Source organism: Carcharodon carcharias, assembly GCF_017639515.1.
Source record: "Carcharodon carcharias isolate sCarCar2 chromosome 39 unlocalized genomic scaffold, sCarCar2.pri SUPER_39_unloc_34, whole genome shotgun sequence".
NCBI lineage: Eukaryota > Metazoa > Chordata > Chondrichthyes > Lamniformes > Lamnidae > Carcharodon > Carcharodon carcharias.
In genome coordinates, this window is record NW_024470841.1 from 1 (window position 1) to 20,000 (window position 20,000).

A 20,000-nucleotide genomic window follows, 5' to 3' on the forward strand; every position below is an offset into this window, starting at 1 on the left:
TCTCTCCCTCCCCTCTCTCTCACTCCCTCTCTCTCACTCCCTCCCCCTCTCCCTCTCTCCCCCTCTCTCTCTCTCACTCCCTCTCCCCCTCTCTCTCCCTCTCTCTCTCTCACTCGCTCTCTCTCCCTCCCCTCTCTCTCCCTCTCTCTCTCTCTCTCCCTCTCCCTCTCCCTCCCCCTCTCCCCCTCCTCACCGTTGTGTACTTCCCAAGTTGACAGAGGGATGGACAGGTCTCCTGGTGAGCGCGACACACTTTGTGAATCAGCTCCTCCACTGCCGGGGTCATCTTGTAGCTCTCGGCCAGCTCTTCCTTCATCTGCTTCTTCTTGTTCCGATCATTCCTGACAGCTATCAACACAAGGAGAGGCATTCAGACTTCCAAAATCCTGAGATAGGGAGGGGGGTGCGGGCTGGAGGAGGTTACAGAGATAGGGAGGGGTGTAGGGGCTGGAGGAGGTTACAGAGATAGGGAGGGGTGTAGGAGCTGGAGGAGGTTACAGAGATAGGGAGGGGTGTAGGGAGCTGGAGGAGGTTACAGAGATAGGGAGGGTTGTAGTGGCTGGAGGAGGTTACAGAGATAGGGTGGGGTGTAGGAGCTGGAGGAGGTTACAGTGATAGGAGGGTTGTAGGGGCTGGAGGAGGTTACAGACATAGGGAGGGTTGTAGGGGCTGGAGGAGGTTACAGAGATAGGGAGGGTTGTATGGGCTGGAGGAGGTTACAGTGATAGGGAGGGTTGTAGGGGCTGGAGGAGGTTACAGAGATAGGGAGGGGTGTAGGGGCTGGAGGAGGTTACAGAGATAGGGTGGGGTGTAGAAGCTGGAGGAGGTTACAGTGATAGGGAGGGTTGTAGGGGCTGGAGGAGGTTACAGAGATAGGGTGGGGTGTAGGGGCTGGAGGAGGTTACAGAGATAGGGAGGGGTGTAGGGGCTGGAGGAGGTTACAGTGATAGGGAGGGTTGTAGGTGCTGGAGGAGGTTACAGAGATAGGGAGGGTTGTAGGGGCTGGAGGAGGTTACAGAGATAGGGAGGGTTGTAGGGGCTGGAGGAGGTTACAGTGATAGGGAGGGTTGTAGGTGCTGGAGGAGGTTACAGAGATAGGGAGGGTTGTAGGTGCTGGAGGAGGTTACAGAGATAGGGAGGGGTGTAGGGGCTGGAGGAGTTTACAGAGATAGGGAGGGGTGTAGGGGCTGGAGGAGGTTACAGAGATAGGGAGGGGTGTAGGGGCTGGAGGAGTTTACAGAGATAGGGAGGGGTGTAGGGTCTGGAGGAGGTTACAGAGATAGGGAGGGGTGTAGGGGCTGGAGGAGTTTACAGACATAGCGAGGGTCATAGGGACTGGGAGACAGAGAGAGACAGGGAGAGATCATATTACAGAGTTTGTGCAATTGAGGGAGACTCATAGAGACACAGAGACAGAGACACAAATAGAGAGAGGGAGAAAGTCAGAGTGACAAGAGAGATAGAGAGAGAGAGAGAGACAGATAGCAAGAGAGAGAGCCAGTGGTGGAGAGACAGAGATAGAAAGAGTGGGAGAGAGAGATGGGGGTACAGAGCAGGAGAGACAGATAGAAAGAGTGAAAGGGAGAGAGATTGAGGGAAATGACAGAGTGAGAGAATGAGAGGAGTGAGAGCGAGCGGAGTGAGGGAGGCACAGAGGGAGCGGAGTGAGGGAGAGAGAGGGAGCGGAGTGAGGGAGGAACAGAGGGACTGAAGTGAGGGAGGGACAGAGGGAGCGGAGTGAGGGAGGGACAGAGGGAGCGGAGTGAGGGAGTGAGAGGGAGTGAAGTGAGGGAGAGAGAGGGAGCGGAGTGAGGGAGGGACAGAGGGAGCGGAGTGAGGGAGGGACAGAGGGAGCGGAGTGAGGGAGTGAGAGGGAGTGAAGTGAGGGAGAGAGAGGGAGCGGAGTGAGTAATGGAGAGGGAGCAGAGTGAGGGAGGGACAGAGGGAGGGAGAGAGAGTGGAGTGAGGGAGGGACAGAGGGAGCAGAGTGAGAGGGAGCGGAGTGAGGGAGTGAGAGGGAGCGGAGTGAGGAGGGACAGAGGGAGTGGAGTGAGGGAGGGAGAGGGAGTGGAGTGAGGGAGGGAGGGGGAGCTGAGTGAAGGAGGGACAGAGGGAGCGGAGTGAGAGAGAGTGGAGTGAGGGAGGGACAGAGGGAGGGAGAGAGAGTGGAGTGAGGGAGGGACAGAGGGAGCAGAGTGAGAGGGAGCGGAGTGAGGGAGTGAGAGGGAGCGGAGTGAGGGAGGGACAGAGGGAGTGGAGTGAGGGAGGGAGAGGGAGTGGAGTGAGGGAGGGAGGGGGAGCTGAGTGAAGGAGGGACAGAGGGAGCGGAGTGAGAGAGAGTGGAGTGAGGGAGGGACAGAGGGAGCAGAGTGAGGGAGTGAGAGGGAGTGGAGTGAGGGAGGGACAGAGGGAGCGGAGTGAGGGAGGGACAGAGGGAGGGAGAGAGAGTGGAGTGAGGGAGGGACAGAGGGAGGGAGAGAGAGTGGAGTGAGGGAGGGACAGAGGGAGCGGAGTGAGGGAGGGACAGAGGGAGCGGAGTGAGGGAGGGACAGAGGGAGCGGAGTGAGGGAGGGACAGAGGGAGCGGAGTGAGAGGGAGCGGAGTGAGGGAGGGACAGAGGGAGCGGAGTGAGGGAGGGACAGAGGGAGCGGAGTGAGGGAGGGACAGAGGGAGCGGAGTGAGAGGGAGCGGAGTGAGGGAGGGACAGAGGGAGCGGAGTGAAGGAGGGACAGAGGGAGCGGAGTGAGGGAGGGACAGAGGGAGCGGAGTGAGAGGGAGCGGAGTGAGGGAGGGAGGGGGAGCTGAGTGAAGGAGGGACAGAGGGAGCGGAGTGAGGGAGGGACAGAGGGAGCGGAGTGAGGGAGGGACAGAGGGAGCGGAGTGAGAGGGAGCGGAGTGAGGGAGGGAGGGGGAGCTGAGTGAAGGAGGGACAGAGGGAGCGGAGTGAGGGAGGGACAGAGGGAGCGGAGTGAGGGAGGGAGAGGGAGCGGAGTGAGGGAGGGACAGAGGGAGCGGAGTGAGGGAGGGACAGAGGGAGGGAGAGGGAGCGGAGTGAGGGAGGGACAGAGGGAGGGAGAGAGAGTGGAGTGAGTGAGGGAGAGGGAGCAGAGTGAGGGAGGGACAGAGGGAGGGAGAGAGAGTGGAGTGAGGGAGGGACAGAGGGAGCGGAGTGAGGGAGGGACAGAGGGAGCGGAGTGAGTGAGGGAGAGGGAGCAGAGTGAGAGGGAGCGGAGTGAGTGAGTGAGAGGGAGCTGAGTGAAGGAGGGACAGAGGGAGCGGAGTGAGGGAGGGACAGAGGGAGGGAGAGAGAGTGGAGTGAGGGAGGGACAGAGGGAGCGGAGTGAGGGAGGGACAGAGGGAGCGGAGTGAGGGAGGGACAGAGGGAGCGGAGTGAGGGAGGGACAGAGGGAGCGGAGTGAGGGAGGGACAGAGGGAGCGGAGTGAGGGAGCGGAGTGAGAGGGAGCGGAGTGAGGGAGGGACAGAGGGAGCGGAGTGAGAGGGAGCGGAGTGAGGGAGGGACAGAGGGAGCGGAGTGAAGGAGGGAGGGGGAGCGGAGTGAGGGAGGGACAGAGGGAGCGGAGTGAGGGAGGGACAGAGGGAGCGGAGTGAGAGGGAGCGGAGTGAGGGAGGGACAGAGGGAGCGGAGTGAGGGAGGGACAGAGGGAGCGGAGTGAGAGGGAGCGGAGTGAGGGAGGGACAGAGGGAGCGGAGTGAAGGAGGGACAGAGGGAGCGGAGTGAGGGAGGGACAGAGGGAGCGGAGTGAGAGGGAGCGGAGTGAGGGAGGGAGGGGGAGCTGAGTGAAGGAGGGACAGAGGGAGCGGAGTGAGGGAGGGACAGAGGGAGCGGAGTGAGGGAGGGAGAGGGAGCGGAGTGAGGGAGGGAGGGGGAGCGGAGTGAGGGAGGGACAGAGGGAGCGGAGTGAGGGAGGGAGGGGGAGCGGAGTGAGGGAGGGACAGAGGGAGCGGAGTGAGGGAGGGACAGAGGGAGCGGAGTGAGTGAGGGAGAGGGAGCGGAGTGAGGGAGGGAGAGGGAGCGGAGTGAGGGAGGGAGAGAGAGTGGAGTGAGGGAGGGACAGAGGGAGCAGAGTGAGAGGGAGCGGAGTGACGGAGGGACAGAGGGAGGGAGAGAGAGTGGAGTGAGGGAGGGACAGAGGGAGCGGAGTGAGGGAGGGACAGAGGGAGCGGAGTGAGGGAGGGACAGAGGGAGGGAGAGAGAGTGGAGTGAGGGAGGGACAGAGGGAGCGGAGTGAGGGAGGGACAGAGGGAGGGAGAGAGAGTGGAGTGAGGGAGGGACAGAGGGAGCGGAGTGAGGGAGGGACAGAGGGAGCGGAGTGAGGGAGGGACAGAGGGAGCGGAGTGAGGGAGGGACAGAGGGAGCGGAGTGAGGGAGGGACAGAGGGAGCGGAGTGAGAGGGAGCGGAGTGAGGGAGGGACAGAGGGAGCGGAGTCAGAGGGAGCGGAGTGAGGGAGGGACAGAGGGAGCGGAGTGAGAGGGAGCGGAGTGAGGGAGGGAGAGGGAGCGGAGTGAGGGAGGGAGGGGGAGCGGAGTGAGGGAGGGACAGAGGGAGTGGAGTGAGGGAGTGAGAGGGAGCGGAGTGAGGGAAGGACAGAGGGAGCGGAGTGAGGGAGGGACAGAGGGAGGGAGAGAGAGCGGAGTGAGGGAGGGACAGAGGGAGTGAGAGGGAGCGGAGTGAGGGAGGGAGGGGGAGCGGAGTGAGGGAGGGACAGAGGGAGCGGAGTGAGGGAGGGACAGAGGGAGCGGAGTGAGGGAGGGAGGGGGGAGCGGAGTGAGGGAGGGACAGAGGGAGCAGAGTGAGAGGGAGCGGAGTGAGGGAGGGAGGGGGAGTGGAGTGAGGGAGGGACAGAGGGAGCGGAGTGAGGGAGGGACAGAGGGAGCGGAGTGAGAGGGAGCGGAGTGAGGGAGGGACAGAGGGAGCGGAGTGAGGGAGGGACAGAGGGAGCGGAGTGAGGGAGGGAGAGGGAGCGGAGTGAGGGAGGGAGGGGGAGCGGAGTGAGGGAGGGACAGAGGGAGCGGAGTGAGGGAGGGAGGGGGAGCGGAGTGAGGGAGGGACAGAGGGAGCGGAGTGAGGGAGGGACAGAGGGAGCGGAGTGAGTGAGGGAGAGGGAGCGGAGTGAGGGAGGGAGAGGGAGCGGAGTGAGGGAGGGAGAGAGAGTGGAGTGAGGGAGGGACAGAGGGAGCAGAGTGAGAGGGAGCGGAGTGAGGGAGGGACAGAGGGAGGGAGAGAGAGTGGAGTGAGGGAGGGACAGAGGGAGCGGAGTGAGGGAGTGAGAGAGAGTGGAGTGAGGGAGGGACAGAGGGAGCGGAGTGAGGGAGGGACAGAGGGAGCGGAGTGAGGGAGGGACAGAGGGAGCGGAGTGAGGGAGGGACAGAGGGAGCGGAGTGAGGGAGGGACAGAGGGAGCGGAGTGAGAGGGAGCGGAGTGAGGGAGGGACAGAGGGAGCGGAGTCAGAGGGAGCGGAGTGAGGGAGGGACAGAGGGAGCGGAGTGAGAGGGAGCGGAGTGAGGGAGGGAGAGGGAGCGGAGTGAGGGAGGGAGAGGGAGCGGAGTGAGGGAGGGACAGAGGGAGCGGAGTGAGGGAGTGAGAGGGAGCGGAGTGAGGGAGGGACAGAGGGAGCGGAGTGAGGGAGGGACAGAGGGAGGGAGAGAGAGTGGAGTGAGGGAGGGACAGAGGGAGTGAGAGGGAGCGGAGTGAGGGAGGGAGGGGGAGCGGAGTGAGGGAGGGACAGAGGGAGCGGAGTGAGGGAGGGACAGAGGGAGCGGAGTGAGGGAGGGAGGGGGAGCGGAGTGAGGGAGGGACAGAGGGAGCGGAGTGAGAGGGAGCGGAGTGAGGGAGGGAGAGGGAGTGGAGTGAGGGAGGGACAGAGGGAGCGGAGTGAGGGAGGGACAGAGGGAGCGGAGTGAGGGAGGGACAGAGGGAGGGAGAGAGAGCGGAGTGAGGGAGGGACAGAGGGAGTGAGAGGGAGCGGAGTGAGGGAGGGAGGGGGAGCGGAGTGAGGGAGGGACAGAGGGAGCGGAGTGAGGGAGGGACAGAGGGAGCGGAGTGAGGGAGGGAGGGGGAGCGGAGTGAGGGAGGGACAGAGGGAGCGGAGTGAGAGGGAGCGGAGTGAGGGAGGGACAGAGGGAGCGGAGTGAAGGAGGGACAGAGGGAGCGGAGTGAGGGAGGGACAGAGGGAGCGGAGTGAGAGGGAGCGGAGTGAGGGAGGGAGGGGGAGCTGAGTGAAGGAGGGACAGAGGGAGCGGAGTGAGGGAGGGACAGAGGGAGCGGAGTGAGGGAGTGAGAGGGAGCGGAGTGAGGGAGGGAGGGGGAGCGGAGTGAGGGAGGGACAGAGGGAGCGGAGTGAGGGAGGGAGGGGGAGCGGAGTGAGGGAGGGACAGAGGGAGCGGAGTGAGGGAGGGACAGAGGGAGCGGAGTGAGTGAGGGAGAGGGAGCGGAGTGAGGGAGGGAGAGGGAGCGGAGTGAGGGAGGGAGAGAGAGTGGAGTGAGGGAGGGACAGAGGGAGCAGAGTGAGAGGGAGCGGAGTGAGGGAGGGACAGAGGGAGGGAGAGAGAGTGGAGTGAGGGAGGGACAGAGGGAGCGGAGTGAGGGAGGGACAGAGGGAGCGGAGTGAGGGAGGGACAGAGGGAGGGAGAGAGAGTGGAGTGAGGGAGGGACAGAGGGAGCGGAGTGAGGGAGGGACAGAGGGAGGGAGAGAGAGTGGAGTGAGGGAGGGACAGAGGGAGCGGAGTGAGGGAGGGACAGAGGGAGCGGAGTGAGGGAGGGACAGAGGGAGCGGAGTGAGGGAGGGACAGAGGGAGCGGAGTGAGGGAGGGACAGAGGGAGCGGAGTGAGGGAGGGACAGAGGGAGCGGAGTGAGGGAGGGACAGAGGGAGTGGAGTGAGGGAGGGACAGAGGGAGCGGAGTGAGAGGGAGCGGAGTGAGGGAGGGAGGGGGAGCGGAGTGAGGGAGGGACAGAGGGAGCGGAGTGAGAGGGAGCGGAGTGAGGGAGGGACAGAGGGAGCGGAGTGAGAGGGAGCGGAGTGAGGGAGGGACAGAGGGAGCGGAGTGAGGGAGGGACAGAGGGAGCGGAGTGAGGGAGTGAGAGGGAGCGGAGTGAGGGAGGGACAGAGGGAGCGGAGTGAGGGAGGGACAGAGGGAGCGGAGTGAGAGGGAGCGGAGTGAGGGAGGGACAGAGGGAGCGGAGTCAGAGGGAGCGGAGTGAGGGAGGGACAGAGGGAGCGGAGTGAGAGGGAGCGGAGTGAGGGAGTGAGAGGGAGCGGAGTGAGGGAGGGAGAGGGAGTGGAGTGAGGGAGGGACAGAGGGAGCAGAGTGAGGGAGTGAGAGGGAGCGGAGTGAGGGAGAGAGAGGGAGCGGAGTGAGGGAGGGACAGAGGGAGGGAGAGAGAGCGGAGTGAGGGAGGGACAGAGGGAGTGAGAGGGAGCGGAGTGAGGGAGGGAGGGGGAGCGGAGTGAGGGAGGGACAGAGGGAGCGGAGTGAGGGAGGGACAGAGGGAGCGGAGTGAGGGAGTGAGAGGGAGCGGAGTGAGGGAGGGACAGAGGGAGCAGAGTGAGAGGGAGCGGAGTGAGGGAGGGAGAGGGAGTGGAGTGAGGGAGGGACAGAGGGAGCGGAGTGAGGGAGGGACAGAGGGAGCGGAGTGAGAGGGAGCGGAGTGAGGGAGGGAGAGGGAGTGGAGTGAGGGAGGGAGGGGGAGCGGAGTGAGGGAGGGACAGAGGGAGCGGAGTGAGAGGGAGCGGAGTGAGGGAGGGAGGGGGAGCGGAGTGAGGGAGGGACAGAGGGAGCGGAGTCAGAGGGAGCGGAGTGAGGGAGGGACACTGGGACATGAGGTATTGAGTGTTTGAGGCACTCTGGATTTTGCAGACAATGCTCTTACATTCCTTTGACATTCCGACATCGAAACATTTCTGTAAGCGACAGTACTGGCAGCGATTCCTCGTCACTTTATTGATGGCACAGCTCTTATCTCGATGGCAGGTGTAGAGCATGTTCTTCTGGATACTTCGTCGGAAGAAACCCTGAGACACAGGGGGACACACACACACTCACAACACAGCACAATTCAACCGAGCGCTCTTCACACCCATACACACCACAGCTCACCGACACCGGAGATATCACAAGACCTCAATCAGGGTAAAGGGGGAAGCCGAGACTCTGAGGGGGGCAGGAGACGGACACAGGACTGATCTGTCCAGGTGGGACGGTCAGGACCATTGGGCAAGAACCAACAATGGAAGCTGGGAAGGTCTAGTCTTCATCCCCAACCACTCTCTCTCTCTCTCTCTCTCACTCTGTCTCTCTCTCTCTGTTTCTCCCTCTCTCTCTGTCTCTATCGGTGTCTCTTTCTCTCTATGTCTCTATCGATGTCTCTCCCTCTCTCCCTGTCTCTATCAGTGTCTCTCCCTCTCTATGTCTCTATCGATGTCTCTCCCTCTCTCCCTGTCTCTATCAGTGTCTCTCCCTCTCTATGTCTCTATCGGTGTCTCACCCTCTCTATGTCTCTATCGGTGTCTCACCCTCTCTATGTCTCTATCGGTGTCTCACCCTCTCTATGTCTCTATCAGTGTCTCTCCCTCTCTATGTCTCTATCAGTGTCTCTCCCTCTCTATGTCTCTATCGGTGTCTCACCCTCTCTATGTCTCTATCAGTGTCTCTCCCTCTCTATGTCTCTATCAGTGTCTCTCCCTCTCTATGTCTCTATCGGTGTCTCACCCTCTCTATGTCTCTATCAGTGTCTCTCCCTCTCTATGTCTCTATCAGTGTCTCTCCCTCTCTATGTCTCTATCGGTGTCTCACCCTCTCTATGTCTCTATCGGTGTCTCTCCCTCTCTATGTCTCTATCGGTGTCTCTCCCTCTCTATGTCTCTCACTTTCTCTCTGTCTCTCTCTTTCTCTCTGTTTCTCTCTCGCTCTTTCTCTGTCTCTCTCTCTCCATGTCTCTCTCTCTCTCTCTCTGCCTCTCTATCTGTTTCTGTCTCTCTCTTCGTCTTTCTCTCACTGTCTCTCTCTCTCAATCTGTCTCTCTCTTTCTCTCTGTCTCTCTCTCTCTGTCTCTATCTGTTTCTCTCTCTCTCTTTCCCTACCTATCCGTCTATCTATCCCTCTCTCTTTCTCCATGTCTCCCTCTCTCTCTTTCTCTCTCTCTGTCTCTCTTTCTCCCTGTCTCTCTTTCTCTCTGTCTCTCTCTCTCTCTCTGTCTCTCTTTCTCTCTGTCTCTCTCTCTCTATGGCTCTCTCTCTATGGCTCTCTTGCTCTGTTTCTCTCTGTCTCTCTCTCTCTTTCTCTCTGTCTCTTTGTCTCTCCGTTTATCTCTCTCTCTTTCTCACTGTAACTCTTTCTCTCTGTGTCTCTCTCTGCCTCTCTGTCTCTTTCTCTCTCTCTCTCTCTCTGATCTTATCTGGAGTTTGTGACTGATGCGCTCCAGGGTTTGAGTCTGATCCACACCGGTGTTTGTATCTGACCCACACGGGGATAGTGACTAATCCAATCCGGGGTTTGTGTCTGACCCACTCCAGGATAGTGACTGATCCACTCCAGGGTTTGTATCGGACCCACACGGGGATAATGACTGATCCACTCCGGGATAGTGACTGATCCACACCGGGATAGTGACTGATCCACACCGGGATAGTGACTGATCCACACCGGGATAGTGACTGATCCACACCGGGATAGTGACTGATCCGCTCCGGGGTTTGTATCTGACCCACACGGGGATAATGACTGATCCACTCCGGGATAGTGACTGATCCACACCGGGATAGTGACTGATCCACACCGGGATAGTGACTGATCCACACGGGGATAGTGATTGATCCACACGGGGATAGTGACTGATTCACACCGGGATTTGTATCTGACCCACACCGGGATAGTGACTGATCCACACCGGGATAGTGACTGATCCGCTCCGGGGTTTGTATCTGACCCACACCGGGATAGTGACTGATCCACACCGGGATAGTGACTGATCCACACGGGGATAGTGACTGACCCACACCGGGATAGTGACTGATCCACACCGGGATTGTGACTGATCCGCTCCGGGGTTTGTATCTGACCCACACCGGGATAGTGACTGATCCACACCGGGATAGTGACTGATCCACACCGGGATAGTGACTGATCCACACCGGGATAGTGACTGATCCACACCAGGGTTTGTATCTGATCCACACCGTGATAGTGACTGATCCACTCCGGGGTTTGTATCTGACCCACATGGGGATAGTGATTGATCCACTCCGGGACAGTGACTGATCCACACCGGGGTTTTATCTGACCCACACGGGGATAGTGACTAATCCACACGGGGATAGTGACTGATTCACACCGGGATTTGTATCTGACCCACACCGGGATAGTGACTGATCCACTCCGGGGTTTGTATCTGACCCACACCGGGATAGTGACTGATCCACTCCGGGGTTTGTATCTGACCAACACCGAGATAGTGACTGATCCACACCGGGATAGTGACTGATCCACACTGGGATAGTGACTGATCCACTCCGGGGTTTGTATCTGACCCACACCGGGATAGTGACTGATCCACTCCGGGGTTTGTATCTGACCAACACCGAGATAGTGACTGATCCACACCGGGATAGTGACTGATCCGCTCCGGGGTTTGTATCTGACCCACACGGGGATAGTGACTGATCCACACCGGGATAGTGACTGATCCACTCCGGGGTTCATATCTGGCTCACAATGGGATAGTGACTGATCCACACGGGGATAGTGACTGATCCACTCCGGGGTTCATATCTGGCTCACAATGGGATAGTGACTAATCCACACGGGGATAGTGACTGATCCACTCCGGGGTTTGTATCTGACCCACACCGGGATAGTGACTGATCCACTCCGGGATAGTGATTGATCCGCTCCGGGGTTTGTATCTGACCCACACCGGGATAGTGACTGATTCACTCCAGGATAGTGACTGACCCACACCGGGATAGCGACTGACCACACCGGGGTTTGTATGTGACCCACACGGGGATAGTGACTGATCCACACCGGGATAGTGACTGATCCAATCCGGGGTTTGTATCTGACCCACACCGGGATAGTGACTGATCCACACGGGGATAGTGACTGATCCACTCCGGGGTTTATATCTGACCCACACCAGGATAGTGACTGATCCACACCGGGATAGTGACTGATCCAATCCGGGGTTTGTATCTGACCCACATGGGGAAAGTGACTGATCCACACCAGGATAGTGACTGATCCACACCGGGATAGTGACTGATCCACACCGGGATAGTGACTGATCCACACCGGGGTTTGTATCTGACCCACACGGGGGTAGTGACTGATCCGCTCCAGGGTTTGTATCTGACCCAATCCAGGATAGAGACTGATCCACACCGGGATAGTCACTGAACCACACCGGGATAGTGACTGATCCAACCCAGGATAGTGACTGATCCGCTCCGGGGTTTGTATCTGACCCACACTGGGATAGTGACTGATCCACACCGGGATAGTGACTGACCCACATCGGGATAGTGACTGATCCACTCCGGGATAGTGACTGACCCACATCAGGATAGTGACTGATCCACTCTGGGATAGTGACTGATCCACACCGGGATAGTGACTGACCCACATCGGGATAGTGACTGATCCACTCTGGGATAGTGACTGATCCACACCGGGATAGTGACTGACCCACATCGGGATAGTGACTGATCCACTCTGGGATAGTGACTGATCCAATCCGGGGTTTGTATCTGACCCACACCGGGATAGTGACTGATCCACACTGGGATAGTGACTGATCCGCTCCGGGGATTGTATCTGACCCACACGGGGATAGTGAATGATCCACACGGGGATAGTGACTGATCCACACCGGGATTGTGACTGATCCACACCGGGATAGTGACTGATCCGCTCCTGGGTTTGTATCTGACCCACACGGGGATAGTGACTGATCCACACCGGGATTGTGACTGATCCACACCGGGATAGTGACTGATCCGCTCCTGGGTTTGTATCTGACCCACACTGGGATAGTGACTGACCCACACCGGGATAGTGACTGATCCGGTCCGGGGTTTGTATCTGATCCACACCGGGACTGTGACTGATCCGCTCCGGGGTTTGTATCTGACCCACACGGGGTTAGTGACTGTTCCTCTCCGGGGTTTGTATCTGATCCACATGGAGATGGTGACTGATCCACACTGGGATAGTGACTGATCCGCTCCGGGGTTTGTATCTGACCCACACCGGGATAGTGACTGATCCACACCAGGATAGTGACTGATCCGCTCCGGGGTTTGTATCTGACCCACACCTGGATAGTGACTGATCCACACCGGGATAGTGACTGATCCACACCGGGATAGTGACTGATCCGCTCCAGGGTTTGTATCTGATCCACACGGGAGTTTGTATCTGATCCACACCGGGATAGTGATTGATCCGCTCCAGGATAGTGACTGATCCACACCAGGATAGTGATTGATCCGCTCCAGGATAGTGACTGATCCACACCGGGATAGTGACTGATCCACACCAGGATAGTGACTGATCCACACCGGGATAGTGACTGATCCACACCGGGATAGTGACTGATCCTCTCCAGGATAGTGACTGATCCACACAGGGATAGTGACTGATCCACACCGGGATAGTGACTGATCCACACGGGGTTAGTGACTGATCCTCTCCGGGATAGTGACTGATCCACACCGGGATAGTGACTGATCCACACCGGGATTGTGACTGATCCACACCGGGATAGTGACTGATCCACACCGGGATAGTGACTGATCCACACCGGGATAGTGACTGATCCACACCGGGATAGTGACTGATCCACACCGGGATAGTGACTGATCCTCTCCAGGGTTTGTATCTGATCCACACGGGAGTTTGTATCTGACCCACACCAGGATTTGTATCTGACCCACACCAGGATAGTGACTGATCCACACCGGGATTTGTATCTGACCCACACCAGGATAGTGACTGATCCACACCGGGATAGTGACTGATCCACACCGGGATTTGTATCTGACCCACACCGGGATTTGTATCTGACCCACACCGGGATAGTGACTGATCCACACAGGGATAGTGACTGATCCACACCGGGATAGTGACTGATCCACACGGGGTTAGTGACTGATCCTCTCCGGGATAGTGACTGATCCACACCGGGATAGTGACTGATCCACACCGGGATTGTGACTGATCCACACCGGGATAGTGACTGATCCACACCGGGATAGTGACTGATCCACACCGGGATAGTGACTGATCCACACCGGGATAGTGACTGATCCACACCGGGATAGTGACTGATCCTCTCCAGGGTTTGTATCTGATCCACACGGGAGTTTGTATCTGACCCACACCAGGATTTGTATCTGACCCACACCAGGATAGTGACTGATCCACACCGGGATTTGTATCTGACCCACACCAGGATAGTGACTGATCCACACCGGGATAGTGACTGATCCACACCGGGATTTGTATCTGACCCACACCGGGATTTGTATCTGACCCACACCGGGATAGTGACTGATCCACACCGGGATAGTGACTGATCCTCTCCGGGGTTTGTATCTGATCCACACGGGAGTTTGTATCTGATCCACACCGGGATAGTGACTGATCCGCTCCAGGGTTTGTATCTGATCCACACGGGAGTTTGTATCTGATCCACACCGGGATAGTGATTGATCCGCTCCAGGATAGTGACTGATCCACACCGGGATAGTGACTGATCCACACCGGGATAGTGACTGATCCACACCGGGATAGTGATTGATCCGCTCCAGGATAGTGACTGATCCACACCAGGATAGTGATTGATCCGCTCCAGGATAGTGACTGATCCACACGGGGATAGTGACTGATCCTCTCCAGGATAGTGACTGATCCACACGGGGATAGTGACTGATCCTCTCCAGGATAGTGACTGATCCACACCGGGATAGTGACTGATCCACACCGGGATAGTGACTGATCCACACCGGGATAGTGACTGATCCACACGGGGTTAGTGACTGATCCACACCGGGATAGTGACTGATCCACACCGGGATAGTGACTGATCCACACCGTGATAGTGACTGATCCACACGGGGATAGTGACTGACCCACACCGGGATAGTGACTGATCCACACCGGGATAGTGACTGATCCACACCGGGATAGTGACTGATCCACATCGGGATAGTGACTGATCCGCTCCGGGGTTTGTATCTGACCCACACCGGGATAGTGACTGATCCACACCGGGATAGTGACTGATCCACACGGGGATAGTGACTGACCCACACCGGGATAGTGACTGATCCACACCGGGATTGTGACTGATCCGCTCCGGGGTTTGTATCTGACCCACACCGGGATAGTGACTGATCCACACCGGGATAGTGACTGATCCACACCGGGATAGTGACTGATCCACACCGGGATAGTGACTGATCCACACCAGGGTTTGTATCTGATCCACACCGTGATAGTGACTGATCCACTCCGGGGTTTGTATCTGACCCACATGGGGATAGTGATTGATCCACTCCAGGACAGTGACTGATCCACACCGGGGTTTTATCTGACCCACACGGGGATAGTGACTAATCCACACGGGGATAGTGACTGATTCACACCGGGATTTGTATCTGACCCACACCGGGATAGTGACTGATCCACTCCGGGGTTTGTATCTGACCCACACCGGGATAGTGACTGATCCACTCCGGGGTTTGTATCTGACCAACACCGAGATAGTGACTGATCCACACCGGGATTGTGACTGATCCACACCGTGATAGTGACTGATCCACACCGGGATAGTGACTGATCCACACCGGGATAGTGACTGATCCACACCGGGATAGTGACTGATCCTCTCCAGGGTTTGTATCTGATCCACACGGGAGTTTGTATCTGACCCACACCGGGATTTGTATCTGACCCACACCAGGATAGTGACTGATCCACACCGGGATTTGTATCTGACCCACACCAGGATAGTGACTGATCCACACCGGGATTTGTATCTGACCCACACCAGGATAGTGACTGATCCACACCGGGATTTGTATCTGACCCACACCAGGATAGTGACTGATCCACACCGGGATAGTGACTGATCCACACCGGGATTTGTATCTGACCCACACCGGGATTTGTATCTGACCCACACCAGGATAGTGACTGATCCACACCGGGATTTGTATCTGACCCACACCGGGATTTGTATCTGACCCACACCAGGATAGTGACTGATCCACACCGGGATAGTGACTGATCCACACCGGGATAGTGACTGATCCTCTCCGGGGTTTGTATCTGATCCACACGGGAGTTTGTATCTGATCCACACCGGGATAGTGACTGATCCACACGGGGATAGTGACTGATCCTCTCCGGGGTTTGTATCTGACCCACACCGGGATTTGTATCTGACCCACACCGGGATAGTGACTGACCCACACCAGGATAGTGACTGATCCGCTCCAGGTTAGTGACTGACCCACACCGGGATTTGTATCTGACCCACACCGGGATAGTGACTGACCCACACCGGGATTTGTATCTGACCCACACCGGGATAGTGACCGATCCACACCGGGATAGTGACTGATCCGCTCCGGGTTTTGTTTCTGACCCACACCGGGATAGTGACTGATCCACACCGGGATAGTGACTGACCCACACCGTGATAGTGAATGATCCACACGGGGATAGTGACTGACCCACACCGGGATAGTGACTGACCCACACCAGGATAGTGACTGATCCGCTCCAGGATAGTGACTGACCCACACCAGGATAGTGACTGACCCACACCAGGATAGTGACTGACCCACACCAGGATAGTGACTGATCCGCTCCAGGATAGTGACTGACCCACACCAGGATAGTGACTGACCCACACCGGGATAGTGACTGACCCACACCAGGATAGTGACTGATCCGCTCCAGGATAGTGACTGACCCACACCGGGATTTGTATCTGACCCACACCGGGATAGTGACTGATCCACACCGGGATAGTGACTGATCCAACCCAGGATAGTGACTGATCCGCTCCGGGGTTTGTATCTGACCCACACTGGGATAGTGACTGATCCACACCGGGATAGTGACTGATCCACACCAGGATAGTGACTGATCCACTCCAGGTTAGTGACTGATCCACACCGGGATAGTGACTGACCCACACCGGGATAGTGACTGATCCAACCCAGGATAGTGACTGATCCGCTCCGGGGTTTGTATCTGACCCACACTGGGATAGTGACTGATCCACACCGGGATAGTGACTGACCCACATCGGGATAGTGACTGATCCACACCGGGATAGTGACTGATCCACTCTGGGATAGTGACTGATCCACACCGGGATAGTGACTGATCCACTCTGGGATAGTGACTGATCCAATCCGGGGTTTGTATCTGACCCACACCAGGATAGTGACTGATCCACACTGGGATAGTGACTGATCCGCTCCGGGGATTGTATCTGACCCACACGGGGATAGTGAATGATCCACACGGGGATAGTGACTGATCCACACCGGGATTGTGACTGATCCACACCGGGATAGTGACTGATCCGCTCCTGGGTTTGTATCTGACCCACACGGGGATAGTGACTGACCTACACCGGGATAGTGACTGACCCACACCGGGATAGTGACTGATCCACACGGGGATAGTGACTGATCCACACCGGGATTGTGACTGATCCACACCGGGATAGTGACTGATCCAACCCAGGATAGTGACTGACCCACACCGGGATAGTGACTGATCCACACGGGGATAGTGACTGATCCACACCGGGATTGTGACTGATCCACACCGGGATAGTGACTGATCCAACCCAGGATAGTGACTGACCCACACGGGGATAGTGACTGATCCACACCGGGATTGTGACTGATCCACACCGGGATAGTGACTGATCCAACCCAGGATAGTGACTGACCCACACCGGGATAGTGACTGATCCACACGGGGATAGTGACTGATCCACACCGGGATTGTGACTGATCCACACCGGGATAGTGACTGATCCGCTCCTGGGTTTGTATCTGACCCACACGGGGATAGTGACTGACCCACACCGGGATAGTGACTGATCCGGTCCGGGGTTTGTATCTGATCCACACCGGGACTGTGACTGATCCGCTCCGGGGTTTGTATCTGACCCACACGGGGTTAGTGACTGTTCCTCTCCGGGGTTTGTATCTGATCCACATGGAGATGGTGACTGATCCACACTGGGATAGTGACTGATCCGCTCCGGGGTTTGTATCTGACCCACACCGGGATAGTGACTGATCCACACGGGGTTAGTGACTGATCCACACCAGGATAGTGACTGATCCACACCGGGATAGTGACTGATCCACACCAGGGTTTGTATCTGATCCACACGGGAGTTTGTATCTGATCCACACGGGAGTTTGTATCTGACCCACACCGGGATAGTGACTGATCCACACCGGGATAGTGACTGATCCTCTCCAGGGTTTGTATCTGATCCACACGGGAGTTTGTATCTGACCCACACCGGGATAGTGATTGATCCGCTCCAGGATAGTGACTGATCCACACCGGGATAGTGACTGATCCACACGGGGATAGTGACTGATCCACACGGGGATAGTGACTGATCCACACCGGGATAGTGACTGATCCACACCGGGATAGTGACTGATCCGCTCCTGGGTTTGTATCTGACCCACACGGGGATAGTGACTGACCCACACCGGGATAGTGACTGATCCGGTCCGGGGTTTGTATCTGATCCACACCGGGACTGTGACTGATCCGCTCCGGGGTTTGTATCTGACCCACACGGGGTTAGTGACTGTTCCTCTCCGGGGTTTGTATCTGATCCACATGGAGATGGTGACTGATCCACACTGGGATAGTGACTGATCCGCTCCGGGGTTTGTATCTGACCCACACCGGGATAGTGACTGATCCACACGGGGTTAGTGACTGATCCACACCGGGATAGTGACTGATCCACATCGGGATAGTGACTGATCCACACCAGGATAGTGACTGATCCACATCGGGATAGTGACTGATCCACACCGGGATAGTGACTGATCCACACCGGGATAGTGACTGATCCACACCGGGATAGTGACTGATCCACACCGGGATAGTGACTGATCCACACCGGGATAGTGATTGATCCGCTCCAGGATAGTGACTGATCCACACCGGGATAGTGACTGATCCACACCAGGATAGTGACTGATCCGCTCCAGGATAGTGACTGACCCACACCGGGATAGTGACTGATCCACACCGGGATAGTGACTGATCCACACCGGGATAGTGACTGATCCACACCGGGATAGTGACTGATCCACACCGGGATTGTGACTGATCCGCTCCAGGATAGTGACTGATCCACACGGGGATAGTGACTGATCCTCTCCAGGGTTTGTATCTGATCCACACGGGAGTTTGTATCTGACCCACACCGGGATAGTGACTGATCCTCTCCAGGGTTTGTATCTGATCCACACCGGGATAGTGACTGATCCACACCGGGATAGTGACTGATCCTCTCCAGGGTTTGTATCTGATCCACACGGGAGTTTGTATCTGACCCACACCGGGATAGTGATTGATCCGCTCCAGGATAGTGACTGATCCACACCGGGATAGTGACTGATCCACACGGGGATAGTGACTGATCCACACGGGGATAGTGACTGATCCACACCGGGATAGTGACTGATCCACACCGGGATAGTGACTGATCCACACCGGGATAGTGACTGATCCACACCGGGATAGTGACTGATCCACATGGGGATAGTGACTGATCCACACCGGGATAGTGACTGATCCACACCGGGATAGTGACTGATCCACACTGGGATAGTGACTGATCCACACCGGGATAGTGACTGATCCACACCGGGATAGTGACTGATCCACACCGGGATAGTGATTGATCCGCTCCAGGATAGTGACTGATCCACACCGGGATAGTGACTGATCCACACGGGGATAGTGACTGATCCACACCGGGATAGTGACTGATCCACACCGGGATAGTGACTGATCCACACGGGGATAGTGACTGATCCACACCGGGATAGTGACTGATCCACACCAGGATAGTGACTGATCCGCTCCAGGATAGTGACTGACCCACACCGGGATTTGTATCTGACCCACACCGGGATAGTGACTGACCCACACCGGGATAGTGACTGATCCACACCGGGATAGTGACTGATCCGCTCCGGGTTTTGTTTCTGACCCACACCAGGGCTCCTGATTGGATCCGCTCCACTTTCTTTTCTCTCTCTCTCTCTCTCTCTCTCTCTCTCTCTCTCCCTGATTGAACCTCCTCCATGTTTAGCTTTTGGATCTGTCCCCGAGTTTATCTGGGCCGGACACCGTCCAGACTTGGTGCTGGACCCACTCCGTGTGTTGTCATCGAGCCAGTTCCAAGTCTGGCGCCCCTGTCATCCCTCTGCTGATGTAAACCCTCCCTGCGCTGTTCCCTCTCCCCCCCGGGTTTGACTCCGGGTTGTGTTAATGCAGCCCTATTCCGGGTTTCTGGTTCGGTACTGTCAGAGGTCCGCAGACACCCTCCAAAGGGATTCTCCAGCCGAGGGGGGTCAGGGGGAGCAGGACCTCCGAACCGGCTCATCCACGAATGTGTGTGGGTCCTGTTCCCCAGAAAAGGGGGAAGGTTTGCTGGGAACAAGGGTATATATATATATATATATATATATATATATGACCCTCTCCAGCTAGTTCCATCCACTCAGGTGCAGCTGTATGTTAACAAGGATACACGCGTGTGTATGTGTGTGTGTGTGAGCGTGTATACGTCAGTGTGCCTGTGTGTGTGTGTGTGTACACCAGTGTGAGCGTGTATACGTCAGTGTGTGTGTGTGTGTGTGTGTGTGTGTGTATGCCAATGTGTGAGCGTGTATACATCAGAC

At 57.4% G+C, this 20,000-nt stretch overlaps 1 protein-coding gene across 1 annotated transcript in view; it reads right to left on the minus strand.

Moving 5' to 3' along the window:
- Window positions 1-193: 193 nt before the first annotated feature.
- Window positions 194-20,000, minus strand: part of LOC121274973 (retinoic acid receptor beta-like) — a gene marked incomplete at both ends in the record, with an annotated part of 21,692 nt that continues 1,885 nt past the window's right edge. Inside the window, 2 exons of the mRNA XM_041182352.1 lie at window positions 194-348; window positions 7,892-8,033. Of these exons, the coding sequence (XP_041038286.1) occupies window positions 194-348; window positions 7,892-8,033 (297 nt within the window). The remainder of the gene's footprint in view (window positions 349-7,891; window positions 8,034-20,000) is intronic.